At 45.0% G+C, this 18,550-nt stretch overlaps 1 protein-coding gene across 2 annotated transcripts; it reads right to left on the bottom strand.

The window, feature by feature from the left end:
- Positions 1-309: 309 nt before the first annotated feature.
- On the bottom strand, positions 310-14,024 carry PRODH2 (proline dehydrogenase 2). Of its 2 annotated transcripts, none has more exons than XM_074315792.1 (10): positions 13,756-14,024; positions 13,483-13,679; positions 13,156-13,294; positions 12,987-13,073; positions 5,930-6,010; positions 5,692-5,847; positions 5,449-5,615; positions 1,977-2,087; positions 1,486-1,571; positions 310-640 (listed from the first exon to the last, which is right to left on the bottom strand). In XM_074315792.1, exons 1-10 carry the CDS (start codon positions 13,930-13,932, stop codon positions 372-374), a joined length of 1,470 nt encoding a protein of 489 aa, XP_074171893.1. In that variant the 5' UTR covers positions 13,933-14,024; the 3' UTR covers positions 310-371. The 2 variants fall into 2 exon arrangements, with proteins under 2 accessions (XP_074171893.1, XP_019605561.2); XM_019750002.2 differs by having other exon boundaries at positions 310-556; positions 13,756-14,023.
- Between the last annotated feature and the right edge of the window lie 4,526 nt (positions 14,025-18,550).

The following is an 18,550-nucleotide window of genomic DNA, read 5'->3' as shown; positions in this document are numbered from 1 at the left end:
AATGTGACGACTGCCTTTACATGTGCTCATAACACCTAGCCTCCAGATTTCAGTGCCTCAGTGTCTGTTCATCTGGGCATCAACTGGAGTGAAGAAAGTTGCCGCATCAGCCACTAACTGGCTGAGTAGAACTGACCCCAGGCCCATCGCAGGATAGACTGCCTCAGCATTGCGGGGAGGCGTCATTAGTCTCTGATCAGTGCCCTTGCTATGCTCTAGGGTTACCTAAAGGTCTCTTTTGAGCTGCAGAGTGCCCTAGCTGGCCTGTCTGAGGTCGAGATTAGCCGTTCCCCAAGGAGGTGGCCTCAGTGCAGGGCAGCAGCCTGGGCAGCAGCTCAGGACCTTTATTGACCACACAACCCCTGGGGGTGCTAATGGGGTACCCTCAGGCCCCACCCCAGCAGCCTCCGCCGAAGTTCTTGGCTGAGTAGCTCCCGTTCCCTGCGGGCACCCTGTAGCACACTCCGGTTCTCCTGGGCCCTCCGGATCAGGTAGGGGATCACCTCCTCCAGTGTGCCGTAGGGGATGGACTTATACACGGCGTAGCCAGCCTGCCCTGCAGGGAGAGTGTTGGCAGGATGTGGACTCATGTTTGGGGAGAGGATCCCCCAGGCCCCATCTGGAACAGAGACTTCCAGTTCTGAGAACATAGAAGACTAGGTGAGTTGGACAAAATTTCCCACTGAAAAAAACTAAAAATTCTGGAGTAAACATTTGAAAAATTTTAAAGTTACTAAAATGCTAGCAAGAAAATAAGGAATTTACTAATCCAAGAATTATGAGAAAGTGAGAACCAGAGAGGGAAGGGATGCACAAGAAGCACTTCTGCCCTAAAAGCAAAATTGAGCTGCTATTTGATGATTTCACAGAGTTGAGGGGCTACAGAAATGGAGGCCCAAAGCCTGACCAGGGTGACAGGTGTAAAGAAGAACTTCCGTACACTAAACTGGAACACAAAAATGAACACCCTCAGAGTAAGAGTTCATAAGAAACCACCCTTCCCACCTCCCCCACTCCCAGGGAATGGCCCTGACTATAAGTAGAGCAAAGAAGAAAACAGAGAAATCAATCTCTGAGAGGTGGCCATGGGTTAGTCCTCTCACATATTTGCAGCCCAGATTTGTATCCCTGGGATGCCTCAGGCTGTGAATTTAAGGTATAAAAGTTTTGTACCCTCTTAGCATCTGGCAGAAGAAAACAAATGCTCTGCTCTCAGGCCCTGGGGAGCAACATGGTAAAGATAATGCACACAGGAAACAAGACACCATGATAAAAGCAAAAACAACAGAGAGCAGGCACAGAGACACGGGTCTGCAAGGCCTTTAGACACTGGAACAACAGATGTATCTGGAAGGGTCTGAAGACTAAGCCATCCGCGTGGCCAGGCATTGGTTGAGAATGGGGGAAGGGATCTGGTTGAGGGGAATGAGACCTGGGGCTGGGTGGGGCATAGTAGTTGTGATGGGGAATGGGTCATTCACATACCCAATGCCAGGGAGACGTGGTCACTCATCCCCAGGAGTTGTCCAAAACAGACAGGCCCATCCAGAGGAATGCCCAGCTCCCACATCCTACAGAAAAGGCCACATCATCAATCCAGACAGTGGCTGGATCCAGAGCTGAAAGCCATTAGGCACCCACATGGCTGTTCCAGTTATTTAAATATTGAAATACTTCTAAACTTAATGATAAATAACAATTGCTCTGAGGCCCCTGAGAGCTCCCTAGTGAGCCCCAGCTCCTTCCCTGGAACACTTTGGCCTCCCCATGCCCTAGTAAATAAGGGCTGATGCATTGTTCAGTGGGGTCTACAGGACCTACAGGTCAAACAGGGATTAAATATTTTTCATATCTTCCCCAGAATCCCTCTGAACCTACTGTTCCCACACTGTTCCTCTTCCTATTCCATGTCCACCACCCTCTGCCCATCCCTGGTATGTGAGCGAGGGAGACGAAGGGAGGGGCCCACCTCATACCGTTTGGTTGCCTGGTAAACAGATTCCTCATTGTGGGAAGCCACCATGAGGTGGCACATGGAGCCACGCTGGGACACATGGGTCAGCATCAACTCCAGACAGCGGCTGTAACTGAAGAGAGATGCTCTGCTCAGCTATGGTACCTGGTAAGTGAGGGTCAGGCCCCAGGGACTGGGCATTTCTGTTCTTGGGAGGTGGGATGTCGAAGGGCAAGGACTGTGTAGTCAAGAAATACCTTCCTTCCACCTGGACCAGCTGCAAGGGACATCCCTGCTCCAAGCCTTTTTCCTCTCTTATAACAATGTGAGTTCACCTAACATGAGGTTGTGAGGATGCAATGAGAGGAGGGTGTACATAAAGCCTTTGGCACAAAGCCAGTCCCACAACAAAGGGCCACATCACACACACAAGATGATATTAACCCAAGGTCATTCACTGCCGTATTGTCTACAGAACATGATTAGCAACAACCCAAATGTCCATAAATAGGGGACTGGCTAGATGAACAATGGCACACAGAAGATAGTGGAGCGCTATGCAGCAGTAAAAAGAACAAAGACAGTCTGGGTACTGATACGGAAGATGCAAAGCCTGGCAAATGCTTTCTGAGCTTGCTGTAGACCAGCTACCGCCCGACGGCCTTCATGTGCTACGCTATTGCCCTCCAGATCTGTTCCCTGCTCTTTTTTGTCCCTTAGGAAGCTAACTTCTATGTCCTGTATCACCGATGGAGTCCTAGGAAGGAGATCAGAAGGTGGAAGTAGAAAGAGCTCGGGTGTTTTGCCTCTTAGCCCCCTCCCTGGCCCACCCTGACTGTCCCATGTGTGGCCACACCTCCTCCAGCAGGGCCCCTCTTCCTCACCTACAGCACAGAGGTCATAACAGTCTCCAGTTTTTGTGGGTTCCTGAACATGTCAGCATTCCCTGTGGGTTCCCTGAACCTTACCCATACTCCATAAATCCAGTTCCTTCACTAACTTTCCTTTAGTTAAACTCCTTTGCATGGAATGTGTTTCTTCTGCGACCCTGTCTGACACACATATATTCACTCATCTCATTCTCTAATCAACTCTATGAGGTATGTATTCTGGTTATCCCCATTTTACAGAGGGGGGGATGGAAGCTGAAAGAGGTTAAGTCTCTAGTCCTGAGGTCACACAGCTAGAAGTGGCAAAGCTGGGATTTGAACCCTGGCTATCTGATGTTCCAGGGCCTGGGCTCATTATCACTGGACTATTCTTTAAGATGCATAGTAGTTGAATGAAAAAGCAAGCAGTGTGTAGACATGATGCCTTTTGCACACACATACACACACACACACACAATCTTTGTGTTTGTCTATATATGCATAAAGGAACTTGGGAAACACATGTAAGAAATTAACAAAAGGGGCTACCTAAGGGGGCCAGGGATACTCCATGATTAGATGGGGATTTGGGTCAAAATGAGATACATCAGTGTATTCATTTTCATAAAATTTTGATTTTTTGAATGACGTGAATTTATTACTTATTTGAAATGTATATTAAAACATGAATGGTACTGTGCCAGAAAGGATGTGCAGAAATTGGAACTCTCATACAGTGCTGGAGGGACTGTAAAATGGTGCAGCCGCTGTGGAAAACCATCTGGCAGTGCCTCAAAAGGTGAAGCATGGAGTTACCGTGTGACACAGCGATTCCACTCCCAGAGAGTTGAACTTTCAGGAGAATTGAAAATGTATGCTTATTCAAAAATTGTACGTGAATGCTCACAGCAGCATTATTCACAACAGCCAAAAAGTAGAAATAATCCAAATGTCCGTCAACTGATGAATGGATCAACAAATTGTGGTCCATCCATACGATGGAATGTTACTGAGCCATAAAAAGGAATGAAGCACAGATACATTCTATAACATGGTTGAACCCTGAAAGCATTATGCTGAGTGAAAGAAGCCAAACACAAAGGCCCCATATTGCATGATATCATTTGTATGAAATGTTCAGAATGGGAAAATCCACAGAGACAAAAAGATTAGTGGTTGCCAGGGGCTGAGGGGAGGAGGGAAGGAGGAGTGACTGCCAATGGGTTTCTTTTTGACGTGATGAAAATTTCTGGAATTAGATAGTAGTGATGGTTGCACAACCTTGTGAATATATTAAAATCCAGTGAATTGTACACTTACAAATTGTGAATTTTATGGTATGTGGATTATAAAGTGCTTGCCTGGAAGCCCTCACTGGCCTTGGATACAAGCCTAGGTTCCAACCATGGCTTGGCCACTTGCCCTGAGAGCTTGAGTAAGTCTCTGCAGCTCTACAAAGCTCCTTAATCCACTGTGAAATGGAGTCAGACTTTGTAAGCTCCCTGAGGACAGGACCTGGGGGCCACCTTGGTTGCTACTGTGACCAGAGTCCAAAACAGGTCCTGACCTAAATCAGACTCTCGGCAAGTATGTGTTGAAAAAATAAATTCCTTCTGCCCAGAGCCATGGAATGGGGATCCAAGGAACTCATCCACATCTTGCCCCCAGCACAGGGCGATTTGAGGTGAGTAAAAGAATGTGGGTTCTATAGCCAGTCTGCCTAGGCTCAAATCTTGGCCCTGCCACTCACTAGCTATGTGACTTTAGGTAAATGATTTCCCTGTCAGTGTCTCAGTTTCATCCTCTGTGAAATGGGGATGATAATACTAGCACCTACTGTTCAGAGTTGTTTATTTAGTCATTCAGCAGCTCTGTACTGAGTGAGCACCACCATGCAACAGGCACAATTTTAAGCACTGAAGGTTCAGCAGTGAACAAATCAGAAACCCCTGCCCTCCTGAGCCCACACTCTAGCGGGGGAGACAGATAATGAGCAATTTAATATGAAACTGTATAAAAACTCAGCTGCCAATAAGTGTTAAAGAGAAAAATAAATCTAGGAAGAGAGTGGGGTGGGGGTTCTACTTTTTTACAGGGAGGTCAGGGAAGACTCCCTGAGAAGATACTAATAACTAAAGACCTAAGGAGGTGAGGAATTGAGCCATGCAGCTGTCCGGAGGGAGAACGGTCTAGGCAGTGGGAACAGGAAGTGCAAAGGCCCTGGGGAGCATCAAGGACTGTGGTGAGTGAGGGGAAGAGTGGAAGGAAAAATTGGAGAGGTGACGGTGGTCAGATCACGTGGTGCTTTGTGAGCCACAGTAAGGACTGGGGGTTTAGTGAGGGTGCAAAGGGAACCACGGAAGAAGTTTGAACTGAGGAGGGACATGATTTGATGGGGTATAAACAAGCTCCTCTGGCTGTACATGGAAAACATAGTGGGAAGTGGGGACAAAGAGAAAGCAGCGAGCCCAAGGAGGAGCTTGCTGTTAGGTGGGAAGTATCCTGGACCCGGGAGAGGGAGGAATGTGTAGACACACGCAGGACGTTCAGCATCATGGGTAGTGAACTCTAGTTAAAGTTTAGATGTTATTATTTGTCTCAGAGGCTGGCCTGACTCAGTCCTACCTCCGACTGGTAGCCTCATAGTCAGGCTGAGTTGGAGCTTCAGTCCCTTGGAGCTGGGCCGCTTTTCTCTCCTTGTCCAGATACGCTCCTCGTACCAACTTTACTCCAAAGGCCAGGCCAGCCTTGTCTGCAGCCTCAGCGTCCTGCCTCAGCCGCTCATATGTGTCCTGGCAGAGCACACAGGCAGCTTCCGGTCAGGACGCTGGGACTCTAGCCGACAGCCCCCTGGAGCGCACCACACACCTTCAGATAGGCCTGGTAAGTGTTCCACACCCAGGGCCCGCCTTCCCTGGGGCTGTTACAGCGCATGGCCAGGGCAGCCACCAGCAGAGAGAGAGCAGGATTCAACGAGGTGTACTCAGCATCTACCAGGAGCCTCACTCGCTGGGCCTGGGCGTGCTGAGGGTGAGAGAGACAGTGGTCAGAGCCCCACAGGTGCCCAGCAGGTGCAGTGGGGCCAGGTCACGGCAGAAGGCGTTACCTGTACCACGCGTTGCAAGCGGCTCAGAGAGGCCTGGAGATGCTGGTTTTGCTCAGTGCTGAGGCAGGAGACATGGAGGTCCTGGGGGAGGGCAGCAGGGGAGGCAAGAGCAGCTCAGGACATCCTTTCAGGGCCTACGTCTCCTCTCCCCCACCACCAGGAAGGAGAAAAAGTTTAGAAATTCTCAGAAATCTGAAAAGTTGTTATATCACATGTATACTGTTTATGGAGGGGTAATAACAGTGCTTAGAGCCCAGAATCTGGGTTTCAGTCCTGGTTCTGCCGCTTACTGTGTGGTCTTGAGCAACTCATATAACCTCTCTGGGACTCAGTTTCCTCCTCTGTAAAATGGAGATGATAATAGTAGCGACCTCAGGGGGTTGTTGTGTGAATAAAAATGGGTTAATATGTGAAATGTGCCTGGACATAACAAGGACAGGACAGTGCCAGCACATAATAAGCATTCAGTACATGTTGTCATTATTCCAATAATAGGTGCCTGCATACACTGTCTCGTTTATTTAATTTCCTCAATGATCCTAGTAGACAGGTGTTGTTCCAAACTTCATTTTCCAGTGAGGAAACCAAAGCTCGGAGAGAGAAGTGACTTGGAATTGATCTAGAGAAAGTGCTTAGAGAAGTGCTTAGCTCATAGTAAGTGCCTTAAGCGTTTCCTCTTATTAGTCTCAGGCCCTCAATTTCCTCATCAAATGCCAAAGGTCTCATTGCAGCCCACAAAGGGTCCACCCAGTCTGGCCCCTCTGCTTTCACCTCCTTCCACTCTGTCTTGCTCTCTGCCCTCCAACCACACTGGCCTCCCTGCCATTGAACAGGCCAGATACCGTCCCACCTCAGAGCCTTTGCTCTGGTTGTTCCTTCTGCCTGGAACACTCTTTCCCCAGAGGTCCACTTACCTCTCCTCCAGGTCTTTGTTCCAACATCCGCTTCTCAATGAGGTTTATCCCTGGTTTAAATTTGCAACTCCCTCTCTGGGGCTTTCCTTTCCCCTTCCTCAGCCTTATTTTCCCCTACAATGCTTATTTATACTTGTTACATATTGGCTTTGGTTTTAATTATGAAGTGTTCCTTGCCCCTTCCTGAGTAGCAAGTGAGTGCCTTGAGGGCAGGGAGTTTGTCGTCATTGGCTCCTCCACGCCTAGCATAGCCATCTGGAACATGGCAGAGAGCCAATAAACAGGCAATTAATACATTTGTAACATGAAAATCATAATTGTCTGTAACTCACACTCTTGTTATGGGGATTCAGAGAATGAATGTGAGCTGCTGGTGACTCAAGGAGTCCAGTTGTGTTCAAATAACTTCTTTTGGGAAGTTAAAGAAGAGGAACAAGTGGGATTTCGCTTCTTTTCTATCCAACAGGGTCAATATGGATGACGCAGGACTAGGTCTGCTAATAGAACTCTCCCTGGGGGCAGGTTGATCTGACCATGGCACCCACCCTCATCTTGGGGGAGAAAACTCTCTCCAGGAGGAGGGAAGAGCTGTTTCCTCGAACACACAACAGTAACAGTAGTCCCCCTTTACTGAGGGGTATACATTCCAAGACTTGCAGTGAATGCCTGAAACCACAGATAATACCAAACCCTATATACTCATATACTATGTTTTTCTTCCTATGCATTCATACATTTAGACTTAGAGGAAGCACTTTATGGCTTCTCTTTGGCATATCTGAATTGCCAGCATCACTTCTCTTGTGCTTTGGGGCCATTCTTAAGTAAAATAAGGGTGACTTGAACACAAACCCTGTGATACCTGCAACAGTCGATTTGATAACTGAGATGGCTACTAAGTGACTAATGGGTGGGTAGCGAATACAGTGTGGACACGCTGGACAAAGGGATGAATCACGTCCCAGAGGATCAGAGCGAGATGACATGGGATTCATCATGTTACTCGGAATGGTACAAAATTTAAAACTTATGAATTGTTTATTTCTGGAATGTTTCATTTAATATTTTCAGTGCACAGTTGACTACAGGTAACTGAAACTAAAACTGCAGATGAAAGGGGACTACTGTATGAAGCACTTAGGACAGTGAGTGGCATGTTGTGAGTGATAAATTCTCCACTGTTAATTTATTGTTTAAAAATCACTTGCTTCATTCATTCACTCATTCATTCATTTAGCATATATCATATCTTGTTTGGGTGCCAGGGGCTCAGGATATGGCAATAAACAGGAATAATGGTGCCGTAGAACCAGAGAATGTGGAGAGCAAGGATGGGTGGGGGCTCAGATCTGAGATGGGAGGTGGTAGGGCTGACTCTGAGATGGAGACAGGAAGAAGGAGCAAGTTTGAGGAGACTCAGGCCAGCGTGGAACCCAGCAGCTGTGAGGGGTCTGGGGGATGCCCAGGGTACTCAGGGTTAGGTCTGGGGCTTGAGACAGAAACATGGGCATCATTAGTGCTGGCTGGGGAAACTGAGGCTGTAGGAATATGAGAAGGTCTCTTTGAGGGGAATAAAGAGTAAAGGATGAGGGAGACGGGACTCCATTTTTAAGAGATAGGCAGAGAGATTTTTTCCAGTCAAGGTGGTAGAGTAGGTAAACACGGCACTTACCTCCTCTCAGGACCACATCAATTACAACAAAACCACAGAACAACCATTATTGAGAAACGCCCAAAGTCTAGCTGAACTGAAGCCCTACAACCACAGACATATAGAAGTTACCTAGACAGTGATAGGAGGGGCAGAGACGCGGAACAGACTGGTCCCACACCTATGTGTGACCATTAAATATCAGGAGGGATATCTCGGCTGCAGAGGTCCCCCACAGAGGAGCAAAGGGTCCTGGCCCCACACCAGGATCCCCAGACCAGGGTTCCAGTGCCTGAGAGAGAAGTCCCCATAACTTCTGGCTGTGAAAACCAGTGAAGATTGTGGCTGAGTGTGACAGAGGGCAGCCGGAGTCCTAGCGCTCTTCTTAAGGGGCCAGTGTGCAGACTTACTCACTGACTGATTCACTCACACTGAGCTCCAGCGGTGGGGTGGTGGATAGAGGGGCAGAGATATACGAAGGGGAACTGAGTTTTCTGGTTTCAGGGTGAGGGTGGGAAAGGCAGCTTTCTCCAGGACAGAGAGGAGCTGGTGGAAGCCACTGTTTCTTTGTTGAGCCCTCCCCCTCCCTGCATGCAGACGCAGACACCATATCTGAGACTCTATCAAATTGGCTATCAACTTTCATCTGCTCCACCCTAGTTATTCCCTGAGACCCTGCCCCACCTAACTTTTGGGCACACCCAAGTCGCTTCCAATGGCTTTTGCATATAAACAGCCTGCCTTGGCTCATGCTTTGGACTTTCCTAAAATCTCTCAAAGGGTCATAAAAACCAAGAAAGCAGCATCTGGGTTCAGCCTGTCTGGTCTTTCTGGCTGAGCAGCCCTAGGCCCAGCATTAATGATAGCTGGCCTATGTTTAAGACTTGGCTTCTTGAGGTACCTCCAAGCACAGCATGGATGGTGCATTGCTTTGTGGCTCATACCAGTGGCCCCAGGCAAGGCACGGACTGTGGCTGAAGTTGGTCTGTATTGGTCCCCTCCCAAGAGGCCCCAGGGCTGGCAGGTCCAGTGGCCAGCTTCTAGCCACCTCCAGGGACGATACACCCAAAGGGCAGATTGGACAGGCACCAGAGCCTTGCTTAAGTGAACCCTGCTCTGCACCCCAGCTTGTCCACTGTAGTCACAGTCAGTCCTCACAACAAATCAGTCTGAGGGTTGATCCCTCCCATTGACATGCAAGCAGCAACCAAAGCTCAACTACAATAGGACACATACAACCCACACAAGGGAAACACCTGGAGCACCTGGCTCTGGTGACCAAGTAGACTGCACCACTGGGTCCCACAGGACACCTACTACATAAGGCCACTCTACTAAGCCAGGAGGGTTAGCAGCCCTACGTAGTACACAGAAACAAACACAGGGAGCCAGCCAAAATGGGGATACAAAGAAGCATGTTCTAAATAAAGAACAGAACAAAATTCTAGAAAAAGAACTAAACAAAATGGAGACAAGCAATCCATGGGATGCAGAATTCCAAAAACTGGTTAGAAAGATGCTCAACAATCTCAGGGAGAACTTCAACAAAGAGGTAGGAAACAAAAATGGAGATAGAAAACATAAAAAGAACCAGTCAGAAATAAAGAATACGATAACTGAAATGAAATGAAGAATACATTAGAGGGAATCAACAGTAGATTAGATGAAGCAGAGGACTGAATCAGTGATTCAGAAGATAAGGTAGCAGAAAACACCCAAATAGAACAACAAAAACACCCAATTACGTTAAATGTAAATGGATTAAATGCTCCAATCAAAAGACAGGGTGGTTGAATGGATAAGAAAACAACACCCTTACAAATGCTGCCTATGAAAGACTCACTTCAGATCAAAAGACACACAGACTGAAAGTAAAGGGATGGGCAAAAGATAGTTCATGAAAATAGAAACAACAACAAAAAAGCTATGCCAGTATTGCTGGCCTAGCAATCCTTATACCAGACAAAACAGTTTTGTTAAAACTATTTTGTTAAAACAAATGCTATAATAAAAGACAAAGAAGGACCCAGTAGTCCCACTTCTAGACATTTATCTAAAGAAACCCAAAATGCTACTTTGAGGGGACATGTACATCCACATGTTCATTACAGCATTATTTACAATGGAGGCAGCCTGGGTGTCTGTCAATGGAAGAATGGACAAAAAGTAGGTGGTACATACTTGCATATACAGTGGAATATTGCTCAGCCATGGAAGAGAATCAGTTCTCACCATCTGCAGTGGCATAGATTGACCTGAAGGGTATTGTGTGTTGGGTGGAGTGTGTCAGACAGAGAAAAACAGATGCAATGTGATTTTGCTTATATGTGGAATCTAAAGAACAAACAAACAAAACAGAAACAGAAACAAGCTCATAGATACAGAAAATATTTTGATGATTTCCAAATGGGTGGGGGGTTGGGAATGGGTGAAAAAGCGGAAGGGATTAAGAAGTACAAATTGGTAGTTACAAAATAGTCATGGGGCTGTAAAATAAAGCACAGGGAATATAGTCACTAATGTGGTAATAACTGTATAGTACCAGGAGGGTACTAGACTAGTCAGGAGAGCACTTCTTAAGTTATAGAAATGTCTAACCACTATGCTATACACCTGAAATTAACATAAAATAATACTGAATGTCAACTGTAATTGAAAAATTAAAAAATGAGGAAAAAGGGGAATAAGAGGTTAAAATTTCCAGTGTAAAACAAGTAAGTCTTGGGTATGTAATGTATAGCATAAGGAATATAGTCAATAATATTGTGATAACGTGGTATAGTATCAGATGGTTGCTGGGTTTATTACAGTTGCTGGTGATCACTTCTTTAGGCAGGTAAATATTGAATAACTATGATGTACACCTGAAACTAATATAACATTGTACGTTAGCTATATTTCAATAAAAATCTTAAAGTAAAAAGAAAGAAAGAAACAGGCAGAGAAAACCTAACAAAGACTGAGAATGAACCATCAGCGATTTTAAAAAGAAAACCAGGTGTGATAGCATTGGGGAAGCCAAGGCAAGTGAGTGACACAAGAAGGAGGAAGGCCCCTCTGTTCATTGCAAAGTCGGATGCCAGTCTGGCAGGGCCTTTAAGCCTTAAAAGCGCCCTGGGAAGTAGTTGGTAGCACTGTCTTCACATGAGTGAACTAAAACTAAAGAGATGAAACTTATTACATTCCAAAGGCAGTTCTCTGAAACACTAAGTCCTGTTTCTATGTGTTTCGTGACATATTTTAAAAAGTACAAGTTAAATAAAATCAAGATTAAAAAAAGAAACATCAGCATGCCCCTGATGCATTGTTTGGGGGGGGTGGAGACTTGGAGGCCACCCAGATGTCCATCCCAGGAGAGGTAAACCACACAGCTAGAAGCAGTAATTGCAAGCAATGTATTAGATGTTCACAAAGACACTTGGATAGACTTTAAAATCCAAGTGCTCAATGGAAAAAGTATGAAACAGAATGAAATAGATAACATAATACTATTTACGTACATCTTAAAACATACCCCCCAGATTAATGGAGAAGGACATGAGGGAATTTCTGCTGTGATGGAAATGTTCTATAACTTGACAAAGATTTGAATCGTTCAGGTGTTTGCATTTGTGAAAGCTCATCAAATGGTACATTTACAATTTGTGCATTTCATTGTATGGAAAATTTACCTGAAAAGAAATAAAATACTGTAAATAATTATCAAACTCTAATTAGTGATATGCATTCTGAAGCATTTGAGGGGGAAGTGTACTGGTGTTTGCAACTTACTTTGAAATGCATTGAAAAATAAGATGGATTGATGGATGGACAGAGCAATGGATAGAAGGACAGATATGATCTAAAGCAAGTATAGTTATGTTAACAGTGGCAGGTATATGGGTGTTCACTATAAAATTCTTTCAACTTCTCTGTATATTGGAAAATTTTCATAATGAAATGTTGGAAAAAATATGCCCCTAAACAGTATATACTTGGCAAACCCAAATCATAATAACAAAGGGATATACATTATACAAGATGGAGTGGGTGCCAATGACAGGCAGGGTAGAAGTAGGACATGGAAATAAAAAGGAATGAAAAAATGGATGGATGGATGGACGGGTGGATGGATGGATGATTAAACCAGACCTCATTGATCTAATCATAATTTCCAGCCATCCAGCACACACTGGCATAGCTGAGTTGATTGATAGAATATTGATATACTTTCTTCTGGTTGATAAAAGATCTTCTGTCTCTCACTACTCAGAGCTCCCAGTCCCTGGGCCCCTCCCCTAGAACCCCCAGATGACCCATGTTCCATTCATTCCAACCATGCCCCAGGGCTATAACCACATTTATTCTGATTGATCTGAACCTGGAAAGTAGTGGTAGTTAAATAAGTTTGAATATCCCACTTGTAGGTATCTGCTACAAGCAAGTCCAGGGACTCTGCTTCCCTGAGATTCCCCACCAACCATTCACATCTCCCCCAGCTTGAGATCCTTACCCGCCCAGAATCCATGGCTTCTGCGAGCCTCTCAGAGCTCAGCTCCGAGGAAGCCCCTGGCCTTCTGATCCACGAAGTTAGCTCCTTCTGGAATGGGATGGCGGGTGGAGTGGTGAGAGGGACCTGGTAGGCAGCCACACCCTCCCCCCACATCGGGCCCATCGCTTACACAGAGCCGAGTGCTAGTCAGCGCCGTCACCTTCAACTGCATGAGGATATTCCCAGTTGGGCCAGGGTTCTCCAGAAGGCCTCGTGACAGGTCCACACACCGCAGCATAGCATTGAGGTTCCCCTCATACCAGGCCTCACTGCTCAGCCAGAGGGTATCAGGTATTGGAGCCCGTTAACCCCTTTCCGCCATCCTCCTAGCTTCCTAGGGCTCTGGCCCCCTTCTCATCCAGTCTTAAAATTTTTTTTAATATAACCTCCCATGACAAGCCAGGGACTAGGCACATGGGGACTGTGATGACCCCACGAGGGGACTGTGCTTACTCACCCAGTCTTGACAGCTGAGTCTGGCTCCTCCTCAGTGGGCACTGCCAGCAGGGGCCGGAGGCCTAGGGTCTGGAGCTGTTGGACACAGCCCCTCACCTCTTCTGACGTCTCACCAGCCACAAACTGCCCATAGATGGATGCTCGAAGAAGTGCGCCTGAGAGTCGGGAGCCCAGGAGTCGCTGTGACCAGGCCTGGAGCTGGCGGGACAGGGAGTGAGGGCTCAAAGCTGGCCTCTGGGGAACCATTAGACCAGTCCCCAGGATCACTGCTCACCGCCAGGCCGTGGGTGACCAGCGGGGGCCAGGCACACAGCCGTAGCACCAGCAAAGCCCGCATCAGTTCTCCTGTGCCCTTGAGGTTGAAGGCCCCACCGTCAAAGCTCAGGGCCTGCCAGGCCCCAGTGGAGGGGCCGGCCTGGGAACAGAGCACTTGACAGGTCCGGAGCATCATGAACCCTCAGCACTACTACACCATGTAAAGGGGCTTTGGAGGCAGCAGGGCTACCAGTGCCCCTTGCCAGGCCAAAAGAAGTGATTTATTAACCAGGCAGTAGCCAGGGAAAGGCAAATCTTTAGGATCACTGGCTCCTTGGGGGGCAGTTAATTATTAACTGATGAGGACAGAGTTCAGAATAACGGGGACAAGAAAGGAACCCCGAATAACAATCCCAACAGCCCTCAGCATAACAGCTCACAATTATTAGGTGCCCACCATGTGTCAATGGGTGCTAAATGACAGCTGGGCTCTGGGAGCAAGGACCTCTGGGTTCAAGGCAGTTTGGCTTTGTGTCTTGGGAAAGTAACTTGACTTCTCTTGTTGCAATTGCTTCATCTTAAAATGGGAGAGTGCAGTGTTATTGAATAAATTTGAAAACACATATAACCTCTAACCCAGCTATTCCATGCTAAGTATATATCCTAGAGAACTTGAACATGACCATTCGGAAATATATATAGGAAGGAATGTTCATAGCAGAGCTCTTTGTAATAACTCCAAATGGGAATCACCCAACTGCCCATCAACTGAAGAACGGATAAATACATTATGGTATATTCGTACAACAGAATACTATACAACTATGAAAAAAGAACGAACTACTGATACAATCACATGGATGCATCTCACACATATAATATTAAGTGAAAGAAGCCAGGCACCAAAGAGAACGTGCTATATTATTCCATGCAAAAAACATGAAAATAGGGCAAATGAAGCACTAAAGTTTTGGGGATACATACATGGGTGGTCCAACTATAAAGAAAAAACAAGGGCCGGCCCGGTGGCTCAGGCGGTTAGAGCTCCGTGCTCCTAACTCCGAAGCCTGCCGGTTCGATTCCCGCGTGGGCCAGTGGGCTCTCAACCACAAGGTTGCCAGTTCAGTCCCTCAAGTCCCGCAAGGGATGGTGGGCCCTGCCCCCTGCAACTAAGATTGAACACGGCACCTTGAGCTGAGCTGCGGCTGAGCTCCTGGATGGCTCAGTTGGTTGGAGCGCGTCCTCTCAACCATGGGGTTACTGGTTCGACTCCCGCAGGGGATGGTGGGCTGCGCCACCTGCAACTAGCGATGGCAACTGGACCTGGAGCTGAGCTGCGCCCTCCACAGCTAAGATTGAACAACTAAGATTGAAAGGACAACAACTTGACTTGGAAAAAAGTCCTGAAAGTACACATTGTTCCCCAATAAAGTCCTGTTTCCCTTCCCCAATAAAAAAATAATAATAATAATAAAGAAAAAACAAGCAAGAAAATTATTATCACAAAAGTCAGAGACGTAACTACCTCAGGAGTTGGGAGGAGTTGTCACTTTGTAGGGGCTCATGAGGGCTTCTAGGTCCTTTTTTCTTAAACTGATATGATTTACAGTTGTTTACATAAGTAATTTTTAAAGCCATACATCTATATTTCATACTCCTGAATGTAAAATACATTTCACAATAAAAAGTAAAAAATAATTAATCGTCGGTGGGGGCATGAGGATAAAAAAATTAATCATAGTATCAGTCTCACAGGGTTGTTACGAGGATCCAGTGAGTTCCTGGAGACACACAGCCTGGTACACAATATGGGCTCAGTAAGTGCTGGCTGTGATTGTTACATGCTGTGCACGAGCAGTCTCATTGGTGCCTGTGCTCCTGGTGAGGATGTACCATCATCACCCTTGTGTCTGGGGATCCCAGAAACCACCTCATGTTCAATGATGCACTAGAGGGACTCACAGAACTCAGAAAAGCTTTTTCACTCCTGGTTATGGTTTATTACCCTGAAAGGATACAGATTGAAAATATCAAAGAGAGGAGGAGCATAGGGTCCAGGAGGTGCCAGGCACAGGCATCTAATTGTCCTTTCCCGGTAGAGTCAAGTGAACAGCACCCAGCTCTCCCTGCAACAGTGTGTGACAACGCACATAGAGTACTGAAGCCAGGGATATTAACGTGAGCCTTGGTGCCAAGGCGTTTTATTAGGGATCCGTCACATAGGCATGGCTTAGTCTCCAGCCCCTAAAGAGAGCTGATACTGCACAAACCAAAGCCCCCCAGGTAAACCAAAGCACTCTTATCAAGAAGGATCTTCCAAGGGCTTAGAGGTTACCTCCCAGGAGCTGGGCAAAGTTAATCCTTTATTGAACAACCCCCATTCACAGATGTTACAAGAGGCTCAGAGAGGTAGAGATACCGGCCTGAAGTCGCATAGACAGCTGGTGGCCAAGTATGGGCTGAATGACCTTGTCCTCTAAACTCTAGGCCTCAAGATTTTAACCACTTCTTTCTGCAGTTTTTTCTTTCCGTACACAATTCACAGAACTGAGTGACAAGACTCATTATAAATCTAGCAAAGCCTGAGCTAAAAGAGTCTTTAAACTATTTTTAAAAAATACATACACAGTTCATATTAAAAAATAAAACAATATAAAAGGGGGCAAAGTGAAAAATTAGTCTTTCTCCCACTCCTGAATTTCAGTCCCTCAATTTCCTCCTTTTAAGGTAATAGGGTATCCTTGCAAAGATAGTCTGTGCATAGAATTGCACCTCCGTATCTCCTTTATTTATTATATAAATAAGAAAATTATACTCATCCCTTTACACATTAATTTTTTTTTACTTAACAATGTTTTTTTAAAAGATCATTCCTGTCTCAGAACTTACAGCTCTGTCTCAAAAATTGAAAGAGTCTATATTATTTCTTCCTTTAATCTTTGATAGAATTCACCAGTAAAGCTATTTGGGCCTGGAGTTTTCTTTGTGGGAAGGTGTTTAATCATGAATTCAATTTCTTTAATAAATATAGGACTCTTCATATTTTGTATTTCATTTTGCATTAGCTTTCATTCTTTGTGTTTTTCAAGGAACTGTCACTTCATCTAAATTGTCATATCTGTTGGCATAAAGTTATTCATAATCTTTTTATATCCTTTTAATGACTACAGAGTGATAACCTTTCGTTATTTTTTAGAATGCTATTTTATTTATTTTTTAAAGATTTTTATTAAAAATATAGCTAACATATAACATTGTATTAGTTTCAGGTGTACATCATAGTTATTCAACATTTATGTACCTAAAGAAGTGACCAACATAATAAGTCCAGCAACCATCTGACACTGTACCATGCTATCACAATATTGTTGACTATATTCCTTATGCTGTACATCACATCCCCAAAACTTATCTTTATACTTGGAAACTTGGACCTCTTATTCTCCCCTTCACCTTCCCCCCCTTTTTTAAATTTTCAACTACAGTTTATGTTCAATACTATTTTGTATTACTTTCAAGTGTACAGTATAGTGGTTAGATATTCATATAATTTAAGAAGTGATCCCCTGACTAATCTAGTACCTACATGGCACTATACATAGTTATTACAATATTATTGGCTATAATCCCTATGCTTTACATTACATCCCCATGACTATTTTGTAACTACCAATTTGTACTTGTTAGTCCCTTCACCTTTTTTCCCTGGCCCCCAATTCCCCTCCCATCTATTAACCCAATTAATGTAGTACCCATCTGACACCGTATATAATTATTACAATATTATTGACTATATTCCTTATGTTATACCCTACATCACCATGACTACTTTGTAACAACCAATTTGTACTTAATCCTTTCACCTTTTTCACCCATACCCAACCTCTCTGCCATCTGGCAACCATCAAAACATTCCGTATTTATGAGTTTGTTTTTGTTTTGTTTGTTCATTTATTTTGTATTTTAGTTTCCACGTAGAAGTGAAATTATATGGCATTTGTCTTTCTCTGTCTGACTTACTCCACTCAGCACAATGCACTCTAGGTCCATCCATGTTGTTGCAGATGGCAGGATTTCATTCTTTTTTATGGCTGAGTAATACTCCATTGTATATATGTACCACCTCTTCTTTTTCCAGTTAGCCATTGATGGACACCCAGGTTGCTTCCATATCTTGACTATTGTAAATATGCTTCAATGAACATATGGATACACATGTCCCTTTGGATAAGTGTTTTGAGTTTTATTAGATAAATATCCAGAGGTGGCATTATTGAGTCCTTTTTTGTCTCTTGTTATAGCCTTTGTTTCAAAGTCCACTTTGTCTGGTATAAGTATTGCTACCCCACTTTTTTTTTTCTCATTTCAATTTTCATGAAATATCTTTTTCCATCCCTTTACTTTCAATCTGTGTGTGTCTTTTGATCTGAAGTAAATCTCTTATAGGCAGCATATGTAAGGGTCTGTGTTTTTTTCCAGGATCAGTCAGCTCCAAGTCAGGTTGTCGTCCTTCAATCTAGTTGCGGCCGGCGCAGCCCACCATCCCAGGCGGCAATTGAACTGGCATCCTTGTCGTTAAGAACTCACACTCTAACCAACTGAGCCATCCAGCCTCCCTGGGTCTTGTTTTCTTATCCATTCAGCCACTCTGTGTCCTTTGATTGGAGCACTTAATCCATTTACATTTAAAGTAATTGTTAATAGATATGTAGTTATTATCATTTTATTATTCATATACTTTTTTCTTCTTCTTAAAGAAGTCCTTTTAACATTTCTTGTAATACTGGTTTGGTGGTGATGAACTCCTTTAGCTT

Source organism: Rhinolophus sinicus, linkage group LG11 (genome assembly GCF_036562045.2).
Source record: "Rhinolophus sinicus isolate RSC01 linkage group LG11, ASM3656204v1, whole genome shotgun sequence".
Classification (NCBI taxonomy): Eukaryota; Metazoa; Chordata; class Mammalia; order Chiroptera; family Rhinolophidae; genus Rhinolophus; species Rhinolophus sinicus.
The sequence above is the reverse complement of the archived record's forward strand: the minus strand, read 5'-3'. Positions and strand labels throughout refer to the sequence as shown.